The 17927-nt window shown below is 37.9% G+C and overlaps 3 protein-coding genes across 5 annotated transcripts; 1 reads left to right on the top strand and 2 right to left on the bottom strand.

Annotated features, from left to right (window-relative positions):
• On the bottom strand, positions 1-5999 carry LOC140795148 (translation initiation factor IF-2, chloroplastic). 2 transcript variants are annotated; one of them, XM_073147551.1, is made up of 12 exons: positions 4309-5999; positions 4182-4214; positions 3933-4046; positions 3557-3706; positions 3361-3459; positions 3200-3262; positions 2947-3102; positions 2721-2786; positions 2160-2396; positions 1739-2014; positions 1436-1624; positions 1-524 (listed from the first exon to the last, which is right to left on the bottom strand). In XM_073147551.1, exons 1-12 carry the CDS (start codon positions 5767-5769, stop codon positions 363-365), a joined length of 3006 nt encoding a protein of 1001 aa, XP_073003652.1. In that variant the 5' UTR covers positions 5770-5999; the 3' UTR covers positions 1-362. The 2 variants fall into 2 exon arrangements, with proteins under 2 accessions (XP_073003652.1, XP_073003651.1); XM_073147550.1 differs by having other exon boundaries at positions 3361-3455; positions 3553-3706; positions 4309-5920.
• Positions 6000-7385: 1386 nt separating this feature from the next.
• On the top strand, positions 7386-14497 carry LOC140795190 (solanesyl-diphosphate synthase 1, mitochondrial). Of its 2 annotated transcripts, none has more exons than XM_073147622.1 (12): positions 7386-7684; positions 9116-9208; positions 9423-9503; positions 9661-9732; positions 9978-10109; positions 10200-10286; positions 11434-11505; positions 12152-12237; positions 12462-12594; positions 12691-12780; positions 13622-13720; positions 13918-14497. In XM_073147622.1, exons 1-12 carry the CDS (start codon positions 7550-7552, stop codon positions 14095-14097), a joined length of 1260 nt encoding a protein of 419 aa, XP_073003723.1. In that variant the 5' UTR covers positions 7386-7549; the 3' UTR covers positions 14098-14497. The 2 variants fall into 2 exon arrangements, with proteins under 2 accessions (XP_073003723.1, XP_073003724.1); XM_073147623.1 differs by having other exon boundaries at positions 7428-7684; positions 9113-9208.
• A 307-nt stretch (positions 14498-14804) lies between these two features.
• On the bottom strand, positions 14805-16662 carry LOC140795192 (uncharacterized). The gene is made up of 2 exons (XM_073147624.1): positions 16055-16662; positions 14805-15499 (listed from the first exon to the last, which is right to left on the bottom strand). The coding sequence occupies exons 1-2, from the start codon at positions 16582-16584 to the stop codon at positions 14962-14964; spliced, it is 1068 nt and encodes a 355-aa protein (XP_073003725.1). The 5' UTR covers positions 16585-16662; the 3' UTR covers positions 14805-14961.
• Positions 16663-17927: the final 1265 nt, after the last annotated feature.

The raw sequence follows: 17927 nt of genomic DNA, 5'->3' as shown, positions 1-17927 counted from the left end.
TGCTTTGATGAGAACTTTGTGGTATGAAAATTGGCAGTGATCAAAATAATATTGCATCTGTTACAATTGGACGTAATTGAATCATCAAAAGAGAGGACTTAACCAAATGCCCCTTCTCTACAAAAATAGAAGAAAAAACTGGCAGCTGAGATTTTTTATGTACATTAGCATACAATATCTACTGCAGCAGAGCCAGATCTCTTGAAAGTTAATGATGCAAAGCTTGGATCTCGAAAGAATTTATTTTATCTTATCTTGGAGCACCAGGATAGCATCGATCTTGGAGCTAAGCTTAGATGCATTCTAAATTCATCACCGTGACGACTTCTCGCCGACCACTCCACCGTACCATTTTGCCTCTTTCATTGCCCAACGCCTGCATCAACTAAGGCAGCTGCGACATTTGCTGATGCTTCCTCTAGTGTTCTTTGCTTTCTCACAGAGTTGAAGGCCTCAATAACATCGCCAACCTCCCAATCATTGAAATCATCTACCCCGATTCCACATTCTAATCCAGCACCAATCTATGAAAAGTAAAAAAATTATACCATGAAATATATCATTTAAGATAGATGAAAGGCCAGTGCAGAGAAGTGAAGAGCACCAGAGCTAAAATGCATTATTTGGATAATCTAAAGTAGTATTGAAGGACACCAGAAAAGATGATATTTGTATTGGTCAAGAAGCATTTATGACCTATTTGCGCTAAGAATGATCAATGTGCATAGAACAAGATCCAAACCAACCAGTTGGCTTGCTGTTCTAGTTAAATGTTATTGCAAGCAAATAAACATATCAAATCTTTGAAGTATAGTGAGTAATTTCAAACTTTTAACAGACAAAAAGATTTAAACCAGCCAGTTTTCTTTTCAGGTATGCACAATAGACAGACAACCTCCAGAAAAGTACCCTTAGAAGGATATTTATCCTCACTATATTGAGCAGGTGGATCAATGGCAATCACTTCAGAATATCTCACAGTTCAACCAAATCAAGCTTTAGTACAAAACAAATAAATCATTGTAAAATTACAAATACTCTGTTGCAAAACATTTGCTAAAATTTACACACAAAGACATTTGGTTTTTCAATTTTGGGCATAAAAGAATCATGAGAAATAGATTCATGCACATTCTTTGAAAAAATATTAATAATTTGTATTTATATTCACTGACTTTCTGGCAAACGATATGCCGATTACTCTTTTTTCTTCCTCCGCAGAGGAACTAGAAAGTTAATTGCTTATCAGATAGTTGGATCTTTTTAATAGGCGTTTAATTTGAAGAAGAAAAACAATTATTTAAAGAACTTGGTAAAAGACTATTATTAAAATTAAAAGTTGAATTACTCAATAAACTTCAAATTTCCACTCAAATAGATGGGAGTATCTCATATAGCTTTAGAGACGATTCACATTGGCAATTGCAAGACTTACCTCCTTGACCTCTTCTTTGACCCGTCTCAGCGAGTTAATCTTCCCAGTGTGAGTCATCTTCCCATTTCGAACAATCCGAACACCACACTCTTTCACTATCTTTCCCTCAGTAACCATGCAGCCAGCCACTCGTCCACTGCCACTACTGAAAGTTGCTCGAACTGCGGCTGCTCCTATAGGTATTTGTTCCTGCCAGACATATAAGGCAATGATTCTTTAGTTTCAACATTGTAAGATGACCATTTACCAAATTACAAAATTGTGTTATGGAAAGAGTTTGCAGTATTCCATATTACTGTTTACCTCAACTGGCTCTAGGAGCCCTTCCATTGCCTTCCGCATGTCATCTATCAGATCATAGATGACCCTGTATAGGCGAATCTCAACATTCTTCTTTTCTGCATAGCTCTTAACTGAGCCTGGTGCTTTAACATTAAAACCAACAATAACTGCTTCAGTAGCAGCAGCAAGATCAATGTCACTGGCACTGATATCCCCTGGAGCTTGAAGAAGGAATTTCAGAGTCACATTTTCTTGAGGCAGAACATGAACAGCATGCCTGATGGCTTCAATTGAGCCCTAATTTTGACGAGTTTAAATTAGTCATTTAGCCAAAAAAATATCTACATCATGACAAGAATTAATAAAAAGGGCAAATGTCAAATCTGCTTATAAACCCAGGAAAAGGTCACAGGACATATCATGCAAGTGAGCATTTGCCTACCTGGACATCAACCTTCAGGATGATATTTAGCTGGTGCATATCTAGTCCAGACTGCTTTCCTGAAGACACGGCAAAAGCAATGGACGAGAGAGTGACCTTTCCTTCCCCAGCCTTTGCAGATATCCTTGCATCACGCAATGATTCTGCACATGCATCTGCTCTTTCACGTGCGGCATCAAGGGAGTCAACCACCTCAAACTCATCACCAGCAATAGGAACACCATTCAAGCCTATTACCTGAGGACAAAAGCATAGCACAGAAAATGTAAAACAAGAGTGACTTAAGGCAGACAAAACGAGTATGTCAAGGAAACTACGCTGCCAATAAGAGTAATAGAAGCACTGCGCAGACTAGGGAAAACATGGCCCGTGCCCCTCTTGTCTGGGGCATCATATATTTTAAGCAAGTGCAACTCTGAACTAATTAATTAAAACAAGTTCATAAACATTTGGTGTCAGATGATAATAATTGTTTCCAGATACCCAGTTTAAATAGCATCCAGAGATATGATAAAAGAACATAAGAAAAGGGTGAAATGAGAGGAAAAAGGGAGGGGGGACCTGCACAGCTATGGATGGTCCAGCTTCATCCACACGACCTCCTCTATCATCAAACATAGCACGTACCTGTGTGTTAAAATATTATATTTAAACATCAGTTTATCATGACATAAACGAAAACTATGCAAACCAAACTTCTAATTTGTTTTCCACTTAAAAGATTTCCTATGGTCAGCCATCAATTTAAACTGGCAAATATTAAGTCGCATCCAATAGCAAAACTGACCTTTCCAAAAGCTCCACCACACACGAGCACATCTCCCTTCTTCAGGGTTCCATTATGTACAATGAGTGTGGCAACAGGTCCCCTCAATTTATCAAGACCTGCTTCTATTACGGTGCCCTTTGCATTCCTATGAGGGTTGGCCTTCAATTCTTGCAACTTAAAATTTAAAAAATATATATTAGGTGAGAATTTCACCCACAAACTGTCATACTAGAAGAAATGAAAAGGTCTAAACTCCTCCCAACTTGCATACCTCAGCAACAAGCATGACAGTTTCTAACAGTTCATCAATATTCTCCCCTTTAAGAGCACTAATCTGATTCAGAAAATAATTAAATGTCAACTCACTTAATGCTCGAGCATCACGAGGAAAATACTAACATTTGGTTTTGAAGTTAGTATAGGAAAAGCAACCTGAACCATTGGGATGTCTCCGCCCCAAATTTCTGGCATAAGGCCAACTGTGGAAAGCTCCTGCATAACCCGCTCTGGGTTGGCTCCTTCCTTATCTACCTGAGTACAGAAATAGATGATGAAATATTAGTCAAGATATCAAGATATTACTAAAGCCATTAGGAGGAGAATGTTGAGTTGCAACTGACAAACATGCCTTATTTATGGCAACTATAATAGGCACACCAGCTGCCTTAGCATGAGCTATTGCCTCATTTGTTTGTGGGCGAACACCATCATCAGCAGCCACCACAATGATGGTAATGTCAGTTACCCGTGCTCCACGTGCCCTCATTGCACCAAATGCCTGAGACATGTAAATTTACTAATTTACTATTCTTTTGTTGGTGACGCCATATTATCCAATTTACACTACCAGCAGGAAATTAAGAAACTATTAATATGGTCATACTCTGGAAAGGAAAATTTATAGTCAAATAGAAAAAGTATATGAGGGAACAGTTGCATTGCCAAAAAAATGACCAAAAGAATGGAATTCGATCAATTAAGAATCTTTTGAATTTGAGATATACCTCATGTCCTGGTGTATCAAGAAAAACACAAGGCTGAAGCTTTCCATCAACTGGTACAAGAACCTTGTATGCTCCAATACCCTGGGTTATTCCACCTGCCTCAGATGCTACTACCTGTACATACCTACTGGTCAGATTCATAATCTTTACAAGTACGCATAAATGTGGGAATTTGTGCACCTAAATTAAGCATGTAAATCCATATAATAACAAAAAGAAACATCTCAACGAACATGATTCAGACATTACCTTGCTCTTGCGGATATAGTCCAACAAAGTTGTCTGCACATCAGAGTACAGGAAGAGTTATCAAATACTATTTTGACCCTCTGTCAAAATTTAGAAAAACAATTTAGTTGTTAACTCGACTTGATACCTTTCCGTGATCCACATGACCCATAATTGTGATAACAGGAGGCCTGTCTTCCAACATGTCTAAATCCTCCTCATCAAGAACTTCCTTCTTCTTTGCCATTTCTTCCACTCTAACAGGATCTATTTCTATCACTTCCACATCATATTCCTTGCAAATCATCTTAACCATGTCTTTATCTACAGTGTGCACCGTGTCAGGCTTAACTCCTTTTGAGAACAAATACCCAAGAATTTCTGCTTCACTAACTGCTAAGTTATACGCCAAGTCCTCAGTCAACATGCCATCTTCCCCCACCTCAAGAATCTCTACTTTCACGGGTGCAGCAGCTTTAGCTGCCTCAAGTCTTGCAGCCTTACGGCTTGCCTTACTCCATTTTCTTCCTTTCCTTGCTCCTGCTACACCTGGGATGGGCACACCAAGCTCTGAAGCCTCCTCTGCACGTATTTGAGCATCATCCACCAGACGTCTACGCAGACCCCCAGCCGAGCCTGACCTTTTGCGACGCTCATCTTTGATTCTTGATAGTGGAGACCCCTTCACAGGCTTTGTGGGGGCTAACAAGGCTTCTGCTGCAATTGGATCAACAGCAGGCTTCTTGGAAGCAAACTTATCGATAAGAATAGGTTTTCGTTCTTTGGGGGCATCTGATTTCTTTATTACAGGAGAAGCCGTGGGAGTGGGAGCAACAGCTGGCTTCATTTGCAGCCTCGGTGCAGATTTGGGTGGAGAAGAAACAGGAGCCCTCATGGAGGCAATCGGCAGATTTTCTGATTTCAATGAAGGAGAAACTTTCTCGCCTTCAATCTTTGGAAGTTCCTTAACCACCTTTTGTACATTTGCCACCGGGTTTCCCTTCCGCCACACGCTCTTAAGAGTCTTGGACTTTCTTATCGACGAATTTGCATCCACTGGTCTACCCAATTTAGAGTTCTCATTGGATTTCAGATTGTTTCTAGTCACTTTAGTAACTGGCTTAACCGAACTCGAAGTCTCAAGTTTTTCTGCCTTTTCCAGGACCTCTCCCAATGCCTCTATAACTTTATCTCTATCTTCCAGTGCTGCTGCTGATCTTTTCTCAGCAATGATATCATTGGAAGACAACAATGCTGAACTTGTCGGACCAACTGGACCATTTGGCCGGACAGGAGCTTTTAAGGCCGGTTTAGGGGGAGGTTTTAGGATGAGATCAGCATCATCATCTCTGGTATCACTACTACCTTTGAATGTAGATTCTGGTGAAAACGGAATTCCTCTCTCCTCAATAAAGTTGGTTGTGACCATACACTTACAGAGCCTACCAGGAGCACAGCGCCGACGCCCCCACCCATTCGAACTACCAAAACTAATCCTAGAAATTACTTGAATTCTCCTAACAGCCACATAGGAGGGACCAACCTCGAAGATGGCAGATGGGTTCGGCCTCGCACTTCCCAGAGATGCAACGGAAGCAGGAGAAGCCATTGATTCCTCAAAAAAGACCCCGAACCCACATACAATAGAAGAAAAGTTCTAGTCTCTAACAAACCTATAACACGGAATCCTACCAACAGATACAGCAAAATTGCATCTTTCCAACAGAGTTCGATCAAAGAAGGCAAAATAAACAATACCCAGAACCCAAATCCCTCCAAAAGAGCAACTTTTTGTGAGAACGTAGTATACTGAGAAGGTTCCACAAAACTTGAGAAACCCTACCCTTCACAAGGATACAAGCAAATAAGCTTACATAGGATGCGCAACTGGTGTGTGAAATAGGAGAGAGACCATAAAGAACTTACCTTGGAGTTGGCAATGGAATTCTATCACCACTCCAGAGAGAAGGAAAGGGGAAGAAAGAGAGGGGGAGGGAGATAGGAAGAGATAGAGTTATGGGAAATCCTCTTTTCCTTCTTTCTGGAAAATTAAAAAAAGGGTAGAGAAAAGTTTTATGGCAGCCAAAGGAGTTAGTTTTGGTGGTGTCTTGTGAGATATGTGTGGCTGCTTCTTAGCTAGTCAAATTGTATGCGATAAGGTTTGTGATATCAGAAGGGAAGCCACTCAGGCTTTGGAAATTAGAAAAAAGAAAATTCCAATGGATTCTGACTTCTGAGAGAAGGGTATGTGAATTTGAACCTCAATTACACCCTGTGATTGCAACTTGGTCCACACTATTCCTGCTCTTTGTCCTATGGATTCATTTATCTCCACCATTCTGCCACTGGAATTGTGCCAAGTGGTCAAGCAATTGGACATTAGATTCACTAATTTTTTTTAAATAAAAATTACTTGTTTTTATTTGTTTGAATATCAAATATTAATAAGAAGTGGCTGGAATTTTAGCAATGTGTTGCAATTTCAAACAAGGATTTAACAATTCGGATACAAGTAAATTGCTTCTTTTGTTTTATCCTTTTGACTCTAAATACAGTGGTCGAGACTTAAGATATCTAATTCTATTTCTGAGAATAAGAGATTAGTTTAACTTGTTTAATAATTTATAATTTACGCCACTTCCTAACAAATATATAATAAAAATGATTTAAAAGGTCTATCCAATTAAAATGGCTCATATTATATATTAATGTTCGTACGTTAGTGATGCCCAACTATATATTTAGAGCACCGTAAAATTTATACATCTTATTAATTAAAAAATAAATTATAAAATCATTGGGACAAGTTTTAACATCTTATAAACACATTCATAATCTTTGACAACCAGATTTGAAAAATGTAACTTAATGCAAAAATGTTATATTTCTTTTTTCTTTTTATTTATTTCTTCCTCAAATTTTTTTCCTGCTATGTAAATTGTGGCTTTCTTCCAGTTTTTACTTCTTCTATTGGGCCGGCCGGTCTACACAAGGCCCAACCCATCATTTTCCTCTGGGCTGAGCCCAAGTATTTCGGATCCGGGTAAAACTGACTATTCGGATCCATTAGCTGGACCCGTCCGTGACTCGTATAACTAACTATTTTTAGAGTCCAGAATAGGAATGGTCAAAGTCAATGGAGAGGAGTCGGGACACGGATGCAATCATATGCGGCCATTGATGTCTCCACAGTATTTCTCTTCCATGTGGTGGAATTTACACCGCGCCGCGAAGTCTTCTTCTCCTCCAAGAAATAAAATAGCGCTAGAAAAGGACCGAAAGTTTGTTACTATTAAAAACGTGATCCTTTTTTCCTTGTCGGTCCTCCAAATCTTTTGGTGGGTTTCGGGATCTAGGTTTGGTTTCCGCCGCCAGTGGATCTCCTTGCGATGAATTTGAGATGGGTTCTTCTGAGGGGTCTGAGCTCGGGAGCAAGGTTTCATGGCCGCTGTACTCAGAGGTCCTTCACCACGGCTTGCTGTGGAAGTTTATTGGGGGGGAATCCGTCCGTGATCCGGTCAAAGGTGCGACTTTGAACGAACTTTGATTTCTTTTTGTTGATTTGGGAGGTGGGGTTTCATGTAGAGAGGGTGCGATCGTGCCTTCAGGTTTGCTATGAAGCACTGAGATAAAATATGGATCCGAGATTGTATAGTTCATGCTGTTGTGTTAGGAGTTATAGATATCGGTACTTCTTTATTGAATGACTTGTGAACTTTACATGATTATTTTTATGGCATGAGCTTTTATCTTACATGTTTTATCTATATATTGTTTCAACATCTTCCTGTGCTAAAGTATTGATCGGTGAATGTGTTTACGTTAGCTAATTATTATTAATTTTTTAGAGTAGATATGCACTCTGGGTCTGACACCTAACAACATAAAGTTTTTGGATTGATTTGGGTATGATGCGTCGAGTCTGATTTTTTGTTTGGACTGGAGTCGTTGACCCTGTGCTATTTCTGGTAATTGGGGTGCTAGAGGCTTATTGTTTTGTTTGACCATCTTGGACTACTGTTGTTGGGGTCTGGACAACTAGTGTTACCAAGCTGTTGATAAGATCATATTAAAATAGATTGATGTGCAGGCTTGGTTATACTTAGAGTAGTTCTATGATTAGGGCGTGGATGCATGGGATTGCATTAGTTTATCAATAGTGACTGATGAAGAGCAGATAAAGCCTTGAAGATATGGTTTTTGAAGAGTTGATTATGTTCGGATGAGTGGAACAGATCTAGTCTGGATGATGGAACTGATAGAAAGTAGTGAACTAGATTTGAGGGAAGATAATATGTGGTTGCCATAGACGTGAATTGGCAAATTGTGGGGATTAAAATGTGACTCCAAATAATAAGTGAAAAGATCAGTATACATCAGTGGACCCAAACCAAAAACCTCAAGCTTTTGAGTTGAACCCGGTTCAGGGTGTTTCTTATTCTTGGCTTTTCATTGGATTGAACTTCCCTCTTCTCCTCAGTATTAATCTTATAAAACAGTGTAAGAGAATATTGGACTTTTTGCCAGCCCATTATTTTGTATGGTCTAATGAGTTAGAATGTCCGAAGTAATTCACCCTTAGGTGGCCAGTTTACAATTCCAATGATCTTAAGTCGCCAATGGAATTATTACGAGTTAAGTGATGCTTGGTGTTCATAGTGTGTGAATAAATCATTATCTTTCGCCTAATTATAGTTTTTATAAGATATTTTTCACTAATTTCAAAAGGAATGAAGGACATAGGTATGGCAAATTTCAGTTTATAGATGGTTGTTTTATAATGTGTTAGTAGTCTTCTTTTGGTCACTACTTTTGGTCTTATCTTTGCAGCTTATCTGCACTAAGAAATTGTACGTGTAGTTGCATACATATGCTACTTTATTTTGTGCTAATTGTATTATTTGCTGCTCAATCATTATATGCTGATGTACTTGCCAATTTATGTGAATTAGTAGGTGTTGGGTTCTAGGGAAACATATCTATGGGGCTCACATGGCTTACATGACATAAGATACCAGATATCTACAGAGAGGAGTCCAACAACTGAGGTAGTCATCCTCTTATGAACTTGGTTATCTTACTCCCTTATTACAGTAAAACTTCTTACAATGTTTATGACCAGGATCAGGATCAGGAACTACTTACAATGTTTCATAACTAGCAAACACAGAAAATTTGTTTCAAGTTATCAGATTTATTAATGAAACGCTGTTATCAAATGTTCAAGCATGGAATGATATTACCCGTTTCTCATGATATCAGGAACCGGTGGACCCCTTCTCCTTGGTTGCTGACGAGTTGTCACTTATTGCAAATAAATTGCGCTCAATGGTGGTTGCTGAGGTGCGTGACCTTAGTTATTAATTATTATTGGCATAAACAATCCCATCAACCTTCACTTATGGTTAACTATTCTTTGACCATCAGGAAGATTGTAACTAGTTACATTTGATAACCAGAGCTATCAGAATGTCAACTGTTGTAGCATAGTTTATTGCAGGTCCCCAAGCTGGCATCAGCTGCTGAGTACTTCTTCAAAATGGGAGTTGAGGGGAAAAGATTCCGCCCTACTGTAAGACTTAAACTATTATATGTTTCTTATTTGTGACAGGCAAACTATGTCTCCACCACGAATTTATTCTGTGAAATCTATATAACTTGGATCAAATTTCCACTTTAGCATCTCCTATGCAAAATAAAAATTTGTTATGATAATAAAAAAATTAAAATAGGTTACATTTTACAAACAATATGGATTCTACTTACTTTTTCTTAATTTTTCTTTTGCATACAAAAGATTCACCATTGGTATGGCAGGTTTTATTACTGATGGCGTCGGCTTTGAATATGGCAATACCAGAAGCAACTGCTAATGCAGTGTTCAGTGGTTTTTCAAAAGAGTTGCGAGAACGTCAGCAATGTATTGCCGAAATAACTGAAATGATTCATGTCTGTATACTTTTTCCTTATCTTGTCCTTTTCTTTTTTTTGCTAACCTTCAATTTCATTTTGTAAGTTGCTTTTCATTCCACGTCTTAGGTAGCAAGCCTTCTTCATGATGACGTTTTGGATGATGCTGATACTAGACGCGGTATTGGTTCACTGAACTTTGTAATGGGGAACAAGGTAAATGATCATGAGATCTACTTATGTACATCGAAGATTCAAATTATATGTTTCGTGCTGAATACTTTGAATTTCCAAGTATAGAATAAGGTCAGGCAGCTATGTAGACCTTATATACGAGTTTTGTGGTGATTGTGCATGCCCATGGTATATACTGTTTTACTGGGGAGTTGTAATTGGTGATTCTCAATTCCATGATTATAAGGATATGATAAGTTTGACTTGTGTAGTATTGTAACTTTTAAAAGGCCGCTATCTGCACTATAATAATCCAGCTTCGTGCAATTAGTAAATTTGTTTTCAAAATTGAAAATGGTTGGCACTGACTGCTAAAGGCTTGGATGTGGTTATTGTGGGTTGTTGTCATTGTTTTACAGTAAAAACGCATGTACGTAAATACGCTTATTGTCTCTTAATTTCTTTTCTTTCTAGAAGAATCTATTGATATCTCAGCATAAACCATGAGATTGACATGCAAAATTAATATCGGGTAGGAGAAGGGATTATATGATCTCATTACCTAGATTGCAACTCAAAGATCAACATTCTCAAAATGATTAAGCAAGTTTCATTTACGCTATCACCCTGATGGTGGACACATCTCTGCCATATTTAGGATAGGGCAGCTGCAGATTGCAGACAAACTGTCGATCTTGAAAAGTTATAAGGTCACTTGGTATGTATGAAACTACTTTTCTCACAGTATGAGTCTTGCACCCTGCAGAATTCCTTAGATGGAGAAACATATGCATATCTTTTTTGACTTTTGAGGTTTATCAAGGAAAAAAGAAAGAAAGAATGATATTCTTTTTTAAAAAAAGGTTTATCAAGAAAACAATGGTTTACTTTCTACATTTTTTCCATTTCATGTATTAATTTACTAATTAATTATTGGTTTAAACAATTTTAGTACACTTTCTAGTATTGTAGGATAAACATGGGAATACTTCTTTTGTAGTCTTGCATTGTCATCATAGCAATACACTTGTCATTGAACCTTCGTATTATACTTCTTGTGAGTTGTTTCCTTACTACCTGTTTGCCATTTTTCTGTAGAAAATCATTTTTGGCATGTTTAGTTGTTAAATTTCAGTGATATAAGTTCTCTAAGTTTATCTCATAAGACTAAAATTAGGTCATTATGCAGCTTGCTGTGCTGGCTGGTGATTTTCTACTTTCTAGAGCTTGCGTTGCACTTGCATCACTGAAGAATACAGAGGTAATTGGACATCAGTATTCATGTTCCTCAGTTTGTAGTCTAAATACATCTTCTTTTGTTGTAGGACTTCTTCATTTACTTTGCACATGCTGCAATCATCATGTAGCATATGGATACAAACTGACTAGCAATCTATGTACTTTGGCGAAGTCATTCAGAGTAGGCACAAAATTAATGTTGTCCACCTATCCTTTGTAGATCTAATACAATAGTAAATTGTCAGTCTACTTTGGTTTCTCTATGTAAGTGCCTGCTGAGTTTTAGCATGGTCCGAAACATAGTTCTAGAGACAGCTATAATTGAAGATACTCTTGTTAACCTTCTTCAGCGTGAATTGCTAAAGTTTCATTATTAAGAAAAGAGTTATATTGTTTAAATTTTAAGTTAATTCTCTATAAATATGTTTCAAGTTGTCTCCCATTTGTTTAGCCACATCTTGAATTCTTGATTGGCAAAAGTGGCAATTCACAAAAACAAGGATGATTTGATCAGGAGGACTTGAGTCTGCTGAAATAGTTAACAATATATATAGCTAAAACATGCAAACTACAATATGCTATTACTTCTTTACCTGCTTTTCAGCAGGAATTTTGCAATTGGTTGCTAAATTTTATTATCTTTGCTGGGTTTTTGGAACTCTCTGCAGGTTGTATCTCTTCTGGCTACTGTTGTAGAACATCTAGTTACAGGCGAGACAATGCAGATGTCTACTACTTCTGAACAACGGCAGAGGTACATGATCTTAATTCCTACGATATTGAATTTATTTAGCTAGATTTGTTGCCAGAAACATATGAATATCCAGACAAGAGGGAGTGAAATACTTAAAAGACCTTTTGGCTTTTCAGATCTTTGGATGCTGATGCTTTCTTATTTTAGTTGAATGAACTTTTTCATTGTGAATGTATATGGTCTATTATCTAGTTTCTTATATAGTCATACATGTGGATTTACAGCATGGAGTATTATTTGGAAAAGACATACTACAAGACAGCATCATTGATTTCAAACAGTTGCAAAGCTATTGCCCTTCTTGCAGGCCAAACTGCAGAAGTTTCAATGCTTGCTTATGACTATGGTAGAAATTTGGTTCGTAATGGTTTCATGAGCATAATAAAATTTCCTTCTCACTCAGTCGGATACTACACTTAGTGAATGAGATGGCTAAAACTAAACTCCTTGCAGGGTTTAGCATATCAATTGATTGACGATGTCCTTGATTTCACGGGCACATCAGCTTCACTTGGGAAAGGCTCCCTGTCTGACATTCAACATGTAATATTTTCTTTTCCGTTCCTTTCCATGTAGATGGTTGTTTTGCATTGTCGTTCCCCATTTTGTCATTTCGTTGCTTATACAAATAGTATGGGCTGAGGTGCTATTTCCAGTAGAATGATATGATTTATATCTTTTGCTCTATATGCTTTGTCATGCTCCTTTGAGTAGAACTTCATTCAGTATAGGCACTATTCATTAGTTCTCAGTCATGGCTTGCTTCTAAAATGTGGCTCTAATAAGATATAACTTTACCAGGAAGAAACTGTATACTATACCACAATGTTCTTGCAAAACTGCGTAATCTTTTTAAATTAGTTGCTTTTGTGGATCACGCACTCATTGATGGAAAGATGGCAAGGGAGATGGATACACTTAACAGTGATTTAATAGAAAAGAGAATAGAAGGACTGATGTATATGTATTTGGATATAAGGAGTGGCAAAATATGAATAAAAATTGATGCAGTTGAGGTTTATTTGATTATGAATACCATTCCTAGTTGTCATTTTTCTTCTGGAGAACATGATATTGTAGAGAAGAACATCTTGTTATAACTGGGGGACAAATAATTATCCATTCATTGGGCCAGCTATAGCATTTTAGAATTATTACATTGAAGTTTGTCTCTCCAAGGGGAATTAAATGTGTATGTTGTACTGAACTTCTTGCATGTACTTTTGCTTCTCTTTCTTGAAACCTTTTAAAAATGATCAAACTAGTCTACACATGGAAAATTCGCATCAGCCATCTGGAATGTCTAGTTTACTCCTATCAGTTCTTAAGTTGGCCGCCTTTGTGCCATATACCTCTATCATAACAGATGCTTTTAAATGTACAGGGAATTATAACAGCTCCAATACTGTTTGCCATGGAAGAGTATCCTCAATTGTGTGAAATTGTTGACCGGGGTTTTGATAATCCTGAAAATATTGCTGCGGTGAGTATCTTTTTAACTCTTTTCCGTCCTGTTACATTGTTCAAGTGCTATAACTTGTTTTGTTATGCGGATGTTGAGAATAAATACGTACCAACCTACCTTATTACACACACACACACACACACACACACAGTCAATATTATGTCGATGATGACCAAAAAGTGATATTATATTGTTTTCTGTCATATTAAATACAGGCCCTTGACTACTTAGAAAAGAGCCGAGGAATTGAGAGGACAAGAGAACTTGCTACTGAGCATGCCAACCGTGCAATAGAAGCAATCGAAGCTCTTCCTGAAAGTGATGACGAGGATGTGCTGATTTCGAGACGGGCCCTTGTTGATCTTACTCATAGAGTGCTAACAAGAACAAAGTAAACAACATCGCATTTTGGTTAAGAAATCCACACTTCAGATCCCTGCTGCATTGATTCTGTTACAAGTCTCATAATTTTGTCAAGGCATTCTTTTGGGGGAACACCTCATATGCTTTAAATTCGCTGGATTTGAGGATCCAGTAAAATTTATCCATATTACTTTCTTCCTATATCGGCCACAAGACGGAGCCGCCAAGTTCAGATATGCAGAAGTATGATGTATTCTTTTCATGAATAAATCATATCAGGGATTATCAATTGAATTTTTATGTTAGAGTCGATTTAATGTGTCCTTTTCCAGCTTTTCTAATCTGTAGTGTTTGTTTAATTTAAATCTAATGGGGATATCCATTAGTCTCGACAATAAAAGGAAAAGAAAAGGATACATTGTGTTAGCTGAATATTCAATTTCATCTGAATCATGTAATTAATTACGACCTAGAAATTTACCACTCCTTTTGTACCTTTTTCTGTAATAATTTCCTTTCCTGAACAACTAAATTGCAAGTCTGCAGAACTTTGAATTGGAAATCTAGTCCTATCTGAGGTCAGTCAATAAAGGAATCTATCTCCTGATTTCACCAGTATGTGGAAATGGAAGGCATTTCTTTACTTATAATGCTGTGGAATCTTTCATTTATGATGTTATCATCCTCTTAGATATCTCGATTACACTGTCATGCCCCTGATGTACCGATAAGCTGGACATAAATATGAAATATAATTCTCCTTTTCTAATTTTTATTTCAGCAATCTTTTGTTCCTCATATGGTAATGAAACCTTTTCCTCTTCCATCAATTCAGATAAACTGAAAAGATAAACTGGAAGTAACAAAATTATCATAACACACACACGCACACACCCTCAACAACTGCTTTCATCCTTTTTGTACATCTGACTCCAGGACTTCTCCTTGGCCCATGCAATTGCTTCCTCTAAGGCAGCAGATTCCTCAGTGGCCACCTTCCTCCTTCCATGTCCATCAATCTCAATGACAAATGAGCTCTCTGCAGTATATTTTTCTTCTCCTTCTTCAGCTTCTTCTCTGTTTACTCTCATCAGCGCCATTTTTGGATCAGTGAAGACTGAAGATGTCACTGAGGAAGGAGAATCTACTTCAGAATTGCCACTCCATGGCGGCCTTCGAAGGTATTGACTGAAGCTGGACTCGAGGCGAATCCTCATCGCCAATGAGGAGCGGCCAAAGCCTATGTTTGGCTGGTGTTTATATAGAGTAGATGAGCCATTGGTGGTGTAGCTGCTATTGTCACTGTCCTTGAAATCTACAAGGCAAGAACTTGGAGAACATGGAATGCCAAAGCACCTGAAACTACTCTCATCTCCTCCAGATATTGTTGATGGCGGTGAGGGCTCCCGCCGCCTGGTAGGTATGTTGATTGGCCTGAGAAATCAAGTAACAAGAACTGGAAGCATTAGAAAGCTAGAAGAGATGAGTTAAAAACATTTTGCAAGTTATGTGGAACTCTGAAACTTTGAGACTGTTGGAGTTGCTGAATGACAATATGTGTCAAAATTTCATTGCAGATTCTTAATGCTTATGGTCCTATGGATCTTAGATGACTTTGGAATCAAGCTTCTCAACTTTTTAAACATTAGGAATGAGGAATATTTGGTGGTTATGATGAGAACTTAGCACCTCCTCCATTATTGTGATACTCTAACTACCACATAATAAAGCGGGAGTCAAAAATTTATGGTCTCAATTATATTTCAACTTCATCGCTGGACAAATGATTAGCAATTCCATAGGAATAAGATCTAAACAAGGTTGATTTTTTTTTTCTCTAAACTATTAACATTTTCCACACCTCAAAAATTAAAGGTCGTGAAATTTAATGTAATAATATACAAAAGATTAGAAAGAACAAAATGATACCGGATAAAAGGGGGAAAAGAATATAAAAATGACATCTTTTTCAAAAAAATAAACTCATACCTCAGCCTTGAGGCGAAGGCGGAAAGCACGGCGTCGTCGTCCTCCTCCTCGGCGAACACGCGCATAGTGCGTTTGCTGACCTCCTCCGAGCTCGCCGATGACTTGGATTTGGATTTGGATTTGGATTTGGATTTGGACTTCGATCTCGACCTCGATCTCCTCATCCAACACCCTTTGCTTTCTCCTTCTCCACCGTCTGATCCGAATATATCGTCAAAAAAGCCCTCCTCCCTCCTCACCATCCCCACCTCCCTCGTCGGGATCCGGAACTCCGGCAACATCCGCCGGCCTACGCAGCCGTCCGCGACAGGCACCGGCACCGAGCGGAAGACCTCTTCATAGAGCGACGCTGCGGGAGGGGTTTGGATCTCGGCGGAGAATCGCCGGCGGAGGAGGGTACGCGGTGGACCGCCGAAGACGTCGCGGAAGTCGTCCGGGTCGAGCGCGAAGGCGGCTGCGGCGCCGCCTCCGCAGGTGGAGCCCCGCCTGGGGAGTGGCGGTCCGATCGTCGTCCGCCACGATTCGTCCATTGGATCGGGGAACGTACGGCGAAGGTTACTTCCTCGGTTGGTGATGGTCTCTCTCCCAGTGGAATAATCTTAAACATTTTAAAGACGGTTAGAGGCGTCGATGGGCGCGAGAATACGCAGCCAGAGACGTGACTATTACAACGTCTGTGGGGTCCGCAACATCCTACTATACTACTACTACTACTATTAGTAATAATCATTCATACTAAGGGATAATTACAGTTAGTCCTCTTAAATTATCACCATTTTTGGAATACATATTCTTAATTTTATTATATCCCCATAAACTCCTGAACTTAAAGAAAATATCCCCATAAACTCCTTATTTCAGAGATCTATGTGATGAAAAAAAATTCTTATTTCAAGAAGTAAAAAAAAAAAAAGTTTAAAAAATATATGTAAAAAATATGATAATTCAGAGGCCTAAACTTTTTTATTATCCAAAGAACTCCTGAACTACTTAATTAGCCATTCATATATCTTGACTAAGAAAACAATTTTAATGATAGTTTAAGATAGGCTAAACATAATTAACTGGGTACTAGCAAGTTATCCTAAAAACTTACATAGTGAATTCACTATATATATATATATATTATGAAATAATATTTAATACATTAATTTTAAGATTTTTTGTACAGACATTGGATTTGGTATTTGGTGATTTTTTTTTTTCTTCAAAGAATTCATATGTGTATAATTTAGATTCCTTGTGACATATTTTTTAAAAGGGCTAAACCAGTGGTTAAACTTATAAACTATTGTCCCATGATTAATAAAAGACATCATCTTTTAGTTAGATTATGTGGTACTTAAGCCCATTATTCAAAGGAGAGAAGCAGTTTCCAATTATATAAACATTTTGGTGCATAATTGCTGACCAAATGGACAGAATGTTTCTGACTCATGTCTGTATATGGATTAAAAAGAAGAAGAAGAAAAAAAAACTAGATTGTGATATTATTCAAGTCAAAACTCATCCTAGCAGACAACTTAGCTATGATGGTACATCAGTTAGGTGTTAAGTCATAAGACTAAAATCAAGAGTAGCAAGAATCCAAGATGATTTGTTGTTTGGCTCAGTTGAATCTTCTGAATGTTATCCATGTTACTTGTTTGTATATTCGAGATTTACAAAATCTTAATAGTTAGAAGGACAACAACTTTACAATAACTTTTCACATCAGCAAAATGAATTTTTAAAACAATTATAAGTGACAAAAGGATTGCATGTGAAGAGAAGGACATTGCCCACCTCTTGGCAGACATAGCATGATGGAGGTGGATAGGTTCATTCTCTTCTTTATCATAAATCAATGCTTTCTTGCACAACTCTTTACCTT

The sequence above is a fragment of the Typha latifolia genome, chromosome 9 (assembly GCF_019914945.1).
Source record: "Typha latifolia isolate L0001 chromosome 9, TyphaL0001v2, whole genome shotgun sequence".
NCBI classification, from domain to species: Eukaryota; Viridiplantae; Streptophyta; class Magnoliopsida; order Poales; family Typhaceae; genus Typha; species Typha latifolia.
This window is presented reverse-complemented; position numbering and strand designations above follow the sequence as displayed.

Bases quoted from the DNA above. Each gene is read 5' to 3' on its own strand.
- LOC140795148 (XM_073147551.1), bottom strand. From the start codon at position 5,769: ATGGCTTCTCCTGCTTCCGTTGCATCTCTGGGAAGTGCGAGGCCGAAC. The intron at 3,460-3,556 runs GCATGTTTGTCA...TTCTGTACTCAG, and splicing joins TTATAGTTGCCATAAATAAG to GTAGATAAGGAAGGAGCCAA. The intron at 525-1,435 runs GTAAGTCTTGCA...TACTTTTCATAG, and splicing joins TCAAAGAAGAGGTCAAGGAG to ATTGGTGCTGGATTAGAATG.
- LOC140795192 (XM_073147624.1), bottom strand. From the start codon at position 16,584: ATGGACGAATCGTGGCGGACGACGATCGGACCGCCACTCCCCAGGCGG. The intron at 15,500-16,054 runs GTATGAGTTTAT...TTGATTTCTCAG, and splicing joins GCCTTCGCCTCAAGGCTGAG to GCCAATCAACATACCTACCA.
- LOC140795190 (XM_073147622.1), top strand. From the start codon at position 7,550: ATGAATTTGAGATGGGTTCTTCTGAGGGGTCTGAGCTCGGGAGCAAGG. The intron at 9,504-9,660 runs GTGCGTGACCTT...AGTTTATTGCAG, and splicing joins GCTCAATGGTGGTTGCTGAG to GTCCCCAAGCTGGCATCAGC. The intron at 9,733-9,977 runs GTAAGACTTAAA...TTGGTATGGCAG, and splicing joins GGAAAAGATTCCGCCCTACT to GTTTTATTACTGATGGCGTC.